At 36.5% G+C, this 13,321-nt stretch overlaps 1 protein-coding gene across 1 annotated transcript in view; it reads right to left on the bottom strand.

The window, feature by feature from the left end:
* Positions 1 to 13,321, bottom strand: part of lt (vacuolar protein sorting-associated protein light) — a 356,245-nt gene that overhangs the window by 290,252 nt on the left and 52,672 nt on the right. The window contains exon 5 of the mRNA XM_090394164.1: positions 13,155 to 13,229. Coding sequence (XP_090250290.1) covers positions 13,155 to 13,229 — 75 coding nt within the window. The remainder of the gene's footprint in view (positions 1 to 13,154; positions 13,230 to 13,321) is intronic.

The following is a 13,321-nucleotide window of genomic DNA, read 5'->3' as shown; positions in this document are numbered from 1 at the left end:
TAATAGTCTACCTACTATATTAAGGGTATGTTAAGTGTATGAATGAGTATATTATGCCTGAGCGAGTATTACGGACAACAAATCAGAATGGGATAGATAGTATAAGGCATCAAAGTAGGGATGGGACAAATGGGCTTCTGCGATTCATGTACACTAATGCCAGGAGTATTAGGAACAAGAAGGAAGAGGTTTTGGCCACGGTTGGCACTTCCAGGCCACAGGTTGTTGGTATTAGTGAAACATGGCTGACAGAAGATGATAAAGCTAGTGGGATTGAATGCGACGGGTATAGCGTGTTCAGGAGTGACAGGATGAATAAAAAGGGGGGGGAGGAGTGTTATTGATGATAGCTGATGAGCTTCAGCCAAGGAGTATAGAAGTTGAACTGCAGGATGAGGAAAAAAGCACATTTGAGGCTGTTTGGTGTGAGATAGAATCTAGCAGAACAAAATATACAATTGGGTACTGCTATAGACTGGGTGATGGAGTGGATGGTGGGGATAGTATGCATAAGCAAATAGAAGAAATGAGTGGAAGGAGGGTAATTATTATGGGTGATTTCAATTATGGTAACATTGACTGGAAAGAGGAGAGGGCACATGGGAGGAAGGAATTGAATTTTATACGGTTATTAAGGGACAACTATCTACGGCAACATGTATTGGAAAATACCAGGGGGTAGAGAGTGCTGAACCTAGTAATTGCAACTGAGAATGTGGCTGTAACGAACATGACCATGTTGCCACCAATTGGTGAGAGTGACCATAAGGTCATGACTTGGGAGGTGGCTAAAGGAGTCGAATTTACAATTAAGACAGGGTATATGTGGAATTACCATGCTGGTAAGTATGACAAGCTTAGGTGTGTGCTTGGCTCAATGCCATGGCATGTAAAACTGCAAGGGCTGGATGTTGATAGTGCATGGGAGGTGGTTAAGAACTGTTTGCAGGAGGCAATGGTTGACTGTATACCAAGAGTCCGAATAATAAATCAAGTAGGGGTTAAATGGGTGAATAACACTATTAAGCTTGAGTTGCAAAAAAAGAAACAATTGTGGAGGGAATTTAAGGAGAAGGGTGACCATCAGGTGCAGAAACAGTATAAAGCTCAGGCCAGGATGGTAACAAGGGTGGTAAGAAAAGCAAAAGCAGATTACGAAAGGAAATTGGCCACGCAGGCTAAAGAGAATCCCAAACAGTTTTTTCAATATGTTGCAAGTAAAAGGAAAAATGCTCATGGTAGAATGATCTTAAAAAATCCTGAGGGAAGGGAGGTAACCGAATCAGTTGATATTGTGGAATTACTGAGCAAGCACTTTGCAAGAGTATATCATCCAGGTGGTGACTTTGCAGGAATGGAAGAACCAACAGCTTGTACTGGAATTGTGATGAATGAAGTAGAGGTAACTAGTCTATTACAGAACCTCAATGTCAATACATCTGTGGGATTGGATGGTATACCAGCTCGTGTCGTACGTGAAGCGGCCAAAGAACTGTCAGTGCCCTTGACCATTTTGTTTAATTTGAGCCTCAGGACTGGGTCAGTCCCAAGGGGGTGGAAAGAGGGGAAAATAGTTCCACTGCACAAAGGTGGTTCCAAGACTGCTGTTGAAAATTACCGGCCAATCAGCATAACAGGAATCATTATCAAGGTCTTAGAGAAAATAGTCGAGAGGAAAATACAAGATTGGATAGAAGAAAATGGGATACTGTATCGGGGACAGCATGGTTTTGTGAAGGGTAGGTCATGCCTCAGTAACTTGCTCACGTATTATAACACAGTGAAGGCTGAACTGGATAAGGGTAATGGGTTTACAGTGATTCTACTGGACCTTGCTAAGGCCTTTGACAGGATACCACATGGAATTCTAATCAGTAAATTGCAGCATATGGGAATGGACATAGGGTTGGTGACGGAGAGATACAGAGAGTGGTTTACTCTGGAGTAGAGTCCACAAGACGGCCTGTGACTAGTGGTGTGCCACAAGGATCTGTTCTTGGACCACTGCTGTTTAATTTGTTCATAAATGATATAGGAAAGGATCTGAGAGGAACAGTTCATTTGTTTGAGGATGATGCGAAGTTGGGTAGGGAAATAGTGAATGCAGATGACGTCAAAATTTTGCAGGATGATTTGGATAGATTGGTCTGGGCTAAGGAGAATGGATGTCAATTTAATGTGGCAAAATGTAAGGTTATGCATTTTGGGGTGAAAAGATTGGCGGCAGTTTACTGCATTGGTGGACCCGTGCTCCAAGAAATTGATGAGGCACGAGATTTAGGAGTGTTGGTGGATAAGGAATTGAAATTTAGGGGACACATTGCAAAAGTGGCCAAATCAGCTCATCGAATCACTTGGTTGCTGAAGAATACGTTGACAAGCAGAGACAAGCAGGTTATTGTTCCTCTGTATCGAGCATTGATAAGACCCCATCTCGACTACTGTGCTCAGATTTGGTCACCTAGGTTTCTTCTTGATGGGGAGGAGGTGGAGAGGATCCAGAGGCGAGTGACCAAGATGATAGCAGGTCTGTGGAATGAACTGTATGAGAACAGGTTGAGGATTTGTGGGTTGCAAAAATTGGTTGATAGGGGGAGGAGGGGAGATATGATTGAGACATCAAATTACTGAAGGGTTTCTATAAAATTAATTCAGAAGATATTTTTGAGAACAGGGCTGGTTGTGGGAGGACTAGGGGACATCCATGGAAACTGGGCAAAAGTGTGGTTAGTAAAGGTGTTAGAGCTGGGTTCTTTACTTTTAGAGTAGTGAATGAGTGGAATGTGCTCCCTGAGTCTGTGGTGGATGCTGTGACAGTGAATGAGTTTAAGGCGAGGTATGTTAGATACTGTATGAATGTCGAATAGTTGTGATGAATATGATTTGGGACCTCCCTTGATGAGTCTAATGACTCCCTGGAGTTGCCCATAATAATAATAATATTAGTCTTGCACATTAAACTAGTCACAATCACCTATAATCATTCCAGACAATTTGTCTTATGGACATTAGTCACTGCTAAATAATCACTGAAAATTCTTAAATACTGTCCATACTTGATTATTACACTACAATGACCTTTCCCTTTTGTAAACTGGGTAATTATACAACAAAATCTGTACTTTACCATTTCTTTGGGGCAGGATCTCCAGGTCCGTCTGAACTGTCCTTCTTTGTTTGAATTACCTCTCGATACTTCCATAAGCCAGGGTCCACATGGTGGGTCACCATGGTCATCAGATTAAGCTATGCTCTGCACCTGGCGTTTTTCCCCTCATCTATTCTCGATTAGTTTCGAGCCATCCTTGTTTCTACAGGATATGTCCGCGATATTATTCCGTCGGAACTTTCAGCGAAGGAGTGAAGACAGCATATGCCGACATCTCATGCTTTAGTACCGACAGAAATTCAGACATCAAAGGGAAAAGCACACTGTCCGATCGCCAAGAAACACCATCAGGAACTTCCAGTCGAAGGGAAAAGTCGAATCATCATCCAGCAAAATGGGCAAAAAAAGCCCTGAGAAAGGGGTGCAAACCCTCTTTATTCTCCCTTCACTTCCCTCCTTTTTAAGTACCCTGTTACTCGCTGCGATAGCGCCCTCTTACTTTCTGCAATCTTTTCCCACCCGCTACTTTTTTTGTCCACAGGGATTTTGGCACATTGCGAGATCTCTAGCAGAATCTTCCAGGAAACGAATGTGCGTCGCTTTCCGAGAATGCCAACGCCTCAGGCCCGCCCGTGACCTTTGGCCTATTGTTTACATCTAATACTAATTTACACACAAAGTTCTTTACATGGTATTACAATTCCACTAAAAGGAGGTAATTCTATTTCTATTTACAGTTAGTACTTTATTTCTTCTGCTCGAGTACAAGTTTTTTCTCTCAGCTGATTTTTCTGACTTGTTAAATCCTGAATGAATTGTTTCCTTTCAAAAATTCTTCATTCAGGATGCAACAAAAATATAGCTTCTCTTGGAAATAACACTGTAAGATTTTTATCTTGTAACATCAGAATTCTACTAAAAATGATCATATTCAGTTAGTGATGTGATGTCAACAATGTAATCCAGTTTCCAACTTGTCTTTGCAAGGTAACTGTGTCTTTTTAAATAACCCTATTAAAAATCCTTTTTCATCATGCAATGTTCAAGTATTGAATTATACTAAGTTAATTTATGTTGTGAAAATAAGTAAAAATAAGTTTACTTCAATACTAGATTGCAACTGCATACTGACTTAAGGGTTATAGAGGGTATTTGGGAGAATTACAGTTGGCAGTGAAACAAATGAAAAACATCATCATCAAATTCCTGCCATGTACCCTCAAGGGGTGTACAGGATATGATAGTACTACATGAAAAATTTACATCATTATCAACTTCCTATCTACAGTTTTCCTCCAAATCAGTCTATTACTTGTCAAGAACTCCAACATTATCATATCTTATATTTCTATCATCTAAGGCACTTTGTACTGTATCAATCCACCTATATCTTGGTCTTCCTCTGGGCTTTTTCCTGCCAACCTGGCAGAAAACACTTGTTTTGCTAATTTTTACTCGCCCATTCTGTTTAAGTGACCATACCACCTGAGATTAAGTTGGGGCAGCAACAACTTTCATCCTGATCAGCAGAAGATCACCATAAGTGACAACAGTGTAAAGGATACTGTGGTAGGCGGATAATCATGAGGAATGAGAAACGGCTAGCACACTGAACCTCTCTAGAAGGCTATTGCTGGATAAGGAAGGCAAGGGGATACCACCCTGTTTTATTTTTCCCTAGTAAGATAGCAGTATGGATGGACATTCTAAAAGATAGTAAAGCGCACAATGGCTCAATACTTGTGCACAGCAGGGGAAGAAGCAAGGCTTCCCAGGTCATAAACCAGCGAAATCCTTGTACATTCATTGGGATGTGGAATGTGAGAACCCTCCTACAAATTGGAAAATTTGAAGAGAGAAATGGATAGATTAAAAATAACCATATTGGGAATTAGTGAAACGAGAAGGACTGGAACTGGAGACTTTTGGAGTGGTGATTACAGAATCATTTATTCAGGTGATGAGACAGCAAAAAATGGAGTCGCAGTGGTTCTCAATAAGGAATGGGGAAGAGTAATTAACTCAGTAAAATGTAGTAACAGATTGATAATGGTAAAACTAGAAGCAAAACCAACAAATAATATAATAATACAAGCTTACATGCCTACTAGCTACCACAGTGATGATGAAGTTGAGAGAGTATATGTAGATATTCAGAATCTAATCAAACTTACCAGGAAGGAAGATAATCTTATTATCATAGGGGGATTGGAATGCAGTCATTGGTGAAGGCAAAGATGGTAGAGAGGTGAGAAAGTATGGACTTGGATTCCGAAATGAAAGAGGAGATAGACTTTTGGAGTTCTGCCACCAATTCAATCTGATCATTAATAATACCTGGTATGAGGTACCAAAAAAAAGAAGCTATACTTGGAAAATGCCAGGGGATATAGGAAGGTACCAACTAGATTATATTATGACAAGAAATAGATTTAAAAATTTCTTCCATATCAAGTAAAATCATGCAAAAGTTACCCGGGAGCTGATGTTGATAGTGACCACAATTTGGTTATATTGAAATGTAATCTGAAATTTAAAAAGTTGTCACAACCAAAGAAAAGGCCCAAATGGAACATAAGTAACCTGAAAACAAATGAAAACCATAGAAACTATAAACAGCAAACTGATGAAAGCATTAAAACTGGAGAGAGAGAGAGGGAAAAGAAAAACAGAGGGAAAATGGACTCATCTGAAGGATACAATCATCAAGGCTGCCAATGACTGCATAGGATTAAGGGAGAAGCAAATAAAAAACCATGGATCACCCAGGATATTCTAGATCTAATAGATGAAAGAAAAAATACAAAACCTCCCTAAAGGAAGAAAGCAAAGACAAATATAAACATATAAAAAATACGATAAATAGAAAGTGTAAAGAAGCAAAAGAAGCATGGTTTACAGAGAAATGTAAAGAAATAGGAGATCTAACAAAGACTGGAAGAATCGATAAAGTTTATAACATTATAAAAGGAATAAGCCAGCAAAACAAGACACGAAGTATAATTATCAAAAATAAACAGGGGAACATACTTATAGATAAGGAAGAAATTTCGGAAAGATGGAAGGCGTACTTAGAAGAACTATATAGTGAAAAAGATCTAGATGCCAATGCTATAGAAGATGAAACAAGACTTGATATGGAAGAAATTGGTCCAACTACATTAAAAGATGAATTTGAATGGGCACTGAATAAATTGTCAGCCAACAAGGCACCAGGCACTGATAACATCCCCCTCAGAATTAATAAAATACTCAGGAAACATTACTAAGTCATACCTTTTCAAGAACATAAAGGATATTTATGAAACAGGGATCATCCCCAAAGATTTTACACAATGCTCTATCATACCCATTCCTAAAGTAAATAATACAAACAAGTGTGAAAATCATTGAACAATAAACTTAATATCACATGCTTCAAAAATACTACTCAAAATTATACAAAAAAGACTAACAAAGACGATTGAAGAATATGTTGGCAATGACCAGTTTGGATTCAGGAAACAGCAGGGGACAAGAGAAGCAATCCTAGCTCTAAGAACAGTTATTGAAAGAAGATTGGAGAAGAATCAAAATACTCTGATAGTCTTTCTTGACTTGGAGAAAGCCTTCGATAGTATTGACTGGAATCAAATGTTTCACCTCCTAAAAACAATAAAGGTAGATTGGAGAGATAGAGGCTCATATTTAATCTTTACAAGCATCAAAAAGCCCTAATAGAAGCAGCCAGCAATACAACAAAAACTGCAATAGCAAAAATACGTAGAGATGTAAGACAGGGGGTGCTCTCTTTCACCCATATTGTTTAATCTGTACATTAAAGATGCAATAAATAAACTGAAAGAACTAATAGAAACCGGAACTAAGATAAATGGAATTGATATTAACTGGCTACGGTTTGTGGAAGATATAGCAGTTTTAGCTGATAACGAAAACAAACTGAAAGCCACCCTAACAAAGATGGAAGAAATCTTCACACAGTACAGCGTAAAAATTAATTATAAGAAAACAAAATTATTAATTACAAGTAAAGCAAATCCAATGAAAATAAACCTGGAAATAAATAATTACTTACTACAACAGGTATCCTCTTTTAAATATCTTGGAAGTCTTATCACAGAAGATGGAAGAAACCAAATCAGATATTAAAGCACAAATAATCCTAGCCAAAAAAAAGCATTCTATAACAGAAGAAACATTTTTACCAGTAAAGGACTTAGCATCCAGATCAAAAAAAGGCTAGTGAAAACATACATATGGAGCATTGCATTATATGGTTGTGAAGCCTAGACTCTAACAAAATAAGACATGAAAAAGTTGGAGGCATTTGACATTTGGTGCTGGAGAAAGATGATGAAAATTAGTTGGACAGAAAAGAAAAGTAATGAAGAAGTTCTGAATATAGTTCATGAAGAGCGGTCATTAATGAAAAACATCAATAAGAGAAGAAAAAGCCTAATTGGACACCATTTGAGGCATGGGGGACTGATTACAGAAATAATGGAGGGGACTGTAGAAGGAAACAGGCCACGAGGCAGACCAAGAATTTCATGTATAAATAACATAATGATGCTAACTGGCGCTAAGAGTTATGAAGAGATAAAACGGAAGTCACAAGACAGGATGTTGTGATGTGCTGCTATATTTACTTTCGGATTGATGCAACAAAGAAGAAGACCACCTGAGATTAGCCCTGCTAACGCATTCCTAGATGCTGACAATGTCAAGTTCTTTTCTAATATTCTTGTTTTTAATATGATATTGCCATTGATGCCATTTGTTCATGCCTCTAATCTTTCTCAGGACTCTCATATCTGCGGACTCTAGTCTTTGGTCAAGTGTTTTACTTCTCAACCAGCATTCAAATCCATAAGTTAAAACTGGTTTGAATACTGTCTTGTATACAGCTAATTTAGTGTTCCAGCTAATTTCTCTCTTATTCCATATGCATTTATTCAAATGACTTCCTACCATACTAGCTTTGTTGATTCTGTTGTCTATTTCAATATTTAATTTACCATCTTCATTAAAAATTGTGACTAAGTAGATGAAATGTTTTACTTGTTCCACGGGTTCCCCGTTCACAACAGTTGACATTTTCAACGATTCTGCCTATTTTCATTGTCTTTGTCGTTTTATTGCTGACCTCCATACCATATCTATTACAACAGTTATTCAATTTAGTCAGAGAATCTTGCAGCGGATATATTTAGAAGTATAGCATCATCTGCATAATGCCAAGAGCTGACATTAACATATCCAATTTTGATATGTTTAATACCACTTTCCTTCATAATGTGATCCATATAGATAATGAATAACAGAGGGGATAATGTACATCCTTGTCTCACACCAGATTTAACATTAAACCATCTTCGTGTACTTCCTTCAATTCTAACTGCTAACTTACAACTCAAATAAAGACTAAGTACTGCTTGATATAATGATCCTCTAACACCATACAACTGTAGCGTTTTGAATAGCTTCTCTTGGCATCTTGTCATATGCTTTTTCCAGATCTACAAAACTTAAATACAGATCGTTGTTATATTCCTATGACTTTTCAACTATTTGTTGTAAAATGAATATCTGATCCTGACAGACTCTATTTGGCCTGAATCCAGCTGGTTCCTCACCAAGCTTTTCTTCCACAATTCTTCTCAACCGTTTCTCAAGTATACTTGCATAAATCTTACCAGGAACACTCAGTAGGAAAATATCTCTGTAATTCTCACATTCAGTTTTATTTCCCTTTTTATATATGGGTACAATGAGAGCTCTACTCCAATCATCGGGAATTCGTCCCTCTGTCCAGGTCTTCTCAACTATGCTGCAAGACTTTTATATCACCATACTTTAGCATTTCTGGTCGAATATCATCTACTCCTGCTGCTTTTCCACATTTCAAGCCTTTGATGGCTTTTTCTACTTCAAGTATGGATATGTATTCCTGACTGTATGCCTGTTGAGTGTTTTTTTACCTCTGTGCTACCACTGCTTGTTTCATTTAGCAATTTTTCGAAGTAATTACTCCATACTTGAAGGATATCTTTTTCTCCCGCTTTCATTTCACCTTTATCATCTCTAACTCCTTTTAGATCACTCTTTCCTCCATTCCTAAGCTTCTTCAACAACCTCCAGAATATTTTGCCACTTCTTGATATTTGTTTTCTATGTTCTTGCCAAAGTCCTCCCATGACTTTTTGTTTAGCTAGTTTTACTAGTGTTTAGCTTTCTTACATTTGTCTCTGTATTCTCTAAGAGCAAAAGCTGACTTATTTGCCAGGAACTTTTGATATAATTTCTTCTTTTCCTTCACTGCCTCTTTAACTTCCTGTGTCCACCAGGGAGTTCTGATTTTTCTATCCTTGCAGATAATCCCACCACATGCCTCTCTGGCAATCAATCAGGGTTTCCTTCAAGGTTTCAAATGAATCTCCAAATGAAAATTAGTCTTGTTAAATTATATTTTTTGTTTAACAACATCTTTGATTTTTTTATAATGCGATGAATTTCAAGTTATACAAAATAAAATATCATTTGAGAATACTTGACTATTTACTTCAAAATCAGTCTGTGGATGCAGGGTAGGATTTAGTTTTTAACAAAGGGTGAGAGATAAATAGTGCCACCTGTTGTCATAGATGGGAATTACTTTTCATTTCAGAAACAGTAGCAAGATATCTTTGAGAGTATCTTCATGCAAATGAAGTTTTGGTAAGGTGAAAACTGTCTCTGAGAGAATTAACTTAATTACATAAGATACTATCACCTTGTTGAAAATAAAAACGTCTTTATTACATTTATTGAAGGCTGCCTGGTATCAAATAACTTGATAATGAATGATATGTATAAAAATAAAGTGCAAATTATGCAAAATCTATCTCTGGTTCCCTATTAAGGATTCTATGTAAACAAATAATACAAAATTCTTTAAAACAGCATAACAAGAAATTTTATTCCAAGCATGCATTGTAGATGCATTTGTTTGTGAAGAGACATGGGCTGTTAAGCCCAACTTCTAATTTTTGTTATGAGCAATGTCAATATGATGTTAAATGTTAAAATTCCTGTATCTTCTTGTCTAACTAATGTAAGGATTTCCATCAAAAGTAAATCCCCAATTTAGTCGATAAAGGGTTGATTTATTTTGGAGATCTCAAAAAGGCTGAACAATTTTCCATAGTTTATATTGTTAAGGTTTTTTAAATGTATATTATTAAACAGCTATCATCTTTGCATTTTGAAAACAAATATCTTAAATCTGATAAAGATAGAAAATATTAAGATACCAAAACACGTAATTATTTTTCAGTTTTATTACAAATGATTCTGTCTGGGCTGAACACCATGCTGTGTGAGACCCGACATGTGAGATTTAAAACATTAATTAATGCTCACATTAGTGTACACTAATAATTTTTTTCTTTTTTTTTTTTTAGTAAATCATCAGTTTGTCCAAAATTTTCTAAATTACATACACATAGAATTTCATCATCATCATCATCATCATCAAATTCCTGCCATGTACCCTCAAGGGGTGTACAGGATATGATAGTACTACATGAAAAAAATTACATCATTATTAATTTCCTATCTACAATTTTCCTCCAAATCAGTCTGTTACTTATCAAGACTCCAACATTATCAGATCTTATATTTCTATCGTCTAAAGCATTTTGTACCGTATCAATCCACCTATATCTTGGTCTTCCTCTGGGTCGTTTTGCTGCCAACCTGGCATAGAACACTTGTTTTGCTAATCTTTCCTCGCCCATTCTGTTTAAGTGACCATACCACCTAAGATTAGCTCGGCTAACGCATTCCTGGATGCTGACAATGTCAAGTTCTTTCCTAATATCCTCGTTTTTAATATGATATTGCCATTGATGCCATCTGTTCATGCTTATAATCTTTCTCAGGACTCTCATATCTGTGGTCTCTAGTCTTTGGTCAAGTGTTTTACTTCTGACCCAGCTCTCAGATCCATAAGTTAAAACCGGCTTGAACACTGTCTTGTACACAGCTAATTTAGTGTTCCGACTGAATTCTCTCTTATTCCATATGAATTTATTCAATTGACTTCCCACCATACCAGCTTTGCTGATTCTGTTGTCTATTTCCATATTTAATTTACCATCTTCAGTAAAAATCGTGCCTAAATAGCTTAAATGTTTTACTTGTTCCACAGGTTCTCCATTCACAACACAGTTGACATTTTCAATGATTCTGCCTATTTTCATTGTCTTTGTCTTTTTATTGCTGACCTTCATACCATATCTATTACAACAGCTATTCAATTTAGTCAGAGAATCTTGCAGACTTGTAGCAGATTTATTTAGAAGTATAACATCATCCGCATAAAGCAAAGAGCTGACATTAACATCTCCAATTTTGATATCATGTTTAATACCACTTTCCTTCATAATGTGATCCATATAGATAATGAATAACAGAGGGGATAATGTACATCCTTGTATCACACCAGATTTAACATTAAACCATCTTCCTGTACTTCCTTCAATTCTAACTGCTGACTTACAACTCAAATAAAGACTAAGTATTGCTTGATATAATGCCCCATTGACATCATATAACTGAAGCATATTGAATAGCTTCTCTCTTGGCACCTTGTCATAGGCCTTTTCCAGATCGACAAAACTTAAATACAGATCTTTGTTATATTCCCATGCTTTCTCGACTATTTGTCGTAAAGTGAAGATTTGATCCTGATAGCCTCTATTTGGCCTGAATCCAGCTTGTTCTTCACCAAGCTTTTCTTCCACAATTCTTCTCAACCGTTTCTCAAGTATACTTGCATAGATCTTGCCAGGAACACTCAGTAGGGAAATACCTCTGTAATTCTCACATGCAGTTTTATTTCCCTTTTTATATATGGGTACTATGAGAGCTCTACTCCAATCATCGGGAATTCGTCCCTCTGTCCAGGCTTTCTGAACTATGCAGTGCAGCCACTGTAAGACTCTTATACCACCATACTTCAGCATTTCTGGTTGAATATCATCTACTCCTGCTGCCTTTCCACATTTCAAGCCTTTGATGGCTTTTTCTACTTCTAGTATGGATTCACATAGAATCCAAATTCACATCAAATTCACATAGAATTTGATGACCAGTTTTGCTATCATTTGTGAAGTTACTTCACATGTAAATTTTTGTTTGCTTACACTTGGATAAAGTATAAAAACAAGAATATAGTAATTTCTTCTTAAATATAATTTACTGTTTAACTAGCAAAAAAATTGCTATAATAATGACACTTCTGTGTATGTGGCATATACATAGCATAAAATCTTTTGCATTTAAGTCAAACTTATCTTACAAATATTCTTTTAAACTGTGAAAAAAATAAAATAAAATAAACAAATAATAACAAGCAATATTTTTGCCAAAAGACATCTCATCTTTTTTTTACCCTCTTTTACCTTGCAGTGTCAAGGGTTAATTAATCATCGGACCTCAAACCATTCACAGAATAAGGTGGTCAAGCCTTACGCCCAGATGTATCCATGTCCTGTAGTGTTGAGTTCTCAAGGCCGGTTTGTCTGCTTTGAATGATGAAAAACCCCAGGATAAACTGGGGAAAAAACCCTATTGTTCATGCCCAAGACCGGCTAACTTGGCTATGGCTGAGAATGATCCTTCAGTTCCTCATGTCACTGACGGGAATCGAACCTAGGACACTCCTTCCGCAGGCATATGGTTACGAACCGCACGGAAGGACATGCATTTCATTTTTTAAAAAATTATATTGTTTTATATAATTTTTTATATAAAAAATTGCAGTTGTTATATCTTTTTATTTTCAACTTCAAACCATTCACTATTTTCTTTATAATGATGATACCACTAAATTAGCAAGCAAAATTATTTATAAGTTAAAAATCTAATTCCTTAGAAGGAAGGTAAGTTATTTTATCTAAATCAGTTAAAATAAGAAGTTGGAATTCAAGTCACTAAGGCTATCATTAAAATCCTCCCTTTATGTGAAACTGGCAATTAGAAAATATTAAAGCAAATTTACCTTTCCATCATTTGAGCAGGATGCAATATGATCTCCATTCTCATCAATGCTTATATAATTGACTGCAGTACGATACTACAAGTAAAAAATGCCTGACTGGTATATTTATAATAAAACCAAAAATATGAATAAATAACATGAAAACTCACTGCTTAAAAAAAATTCTC

Source organism: Typopeltis vanoorti, chromosome 6 (genome assembly GCF_054136105.1).
Source record: "Typopeltis vanoorti isolate ZY-2024b chromosome 6, IOZ_Tvanoo_1.0, whole genome shotgun sequence".
Lineage (NCBI taxonomy): Eukaryota > Metazoa > Arthropoda > Arachnida > Uropygi > Thelyphonidae > Typopeltis > Typopeltis vanoorti.
Note: the sequence above shows the minus strand (reverse complement) of the source record. Positions and strands in the feature narration are given on the sequence as shown.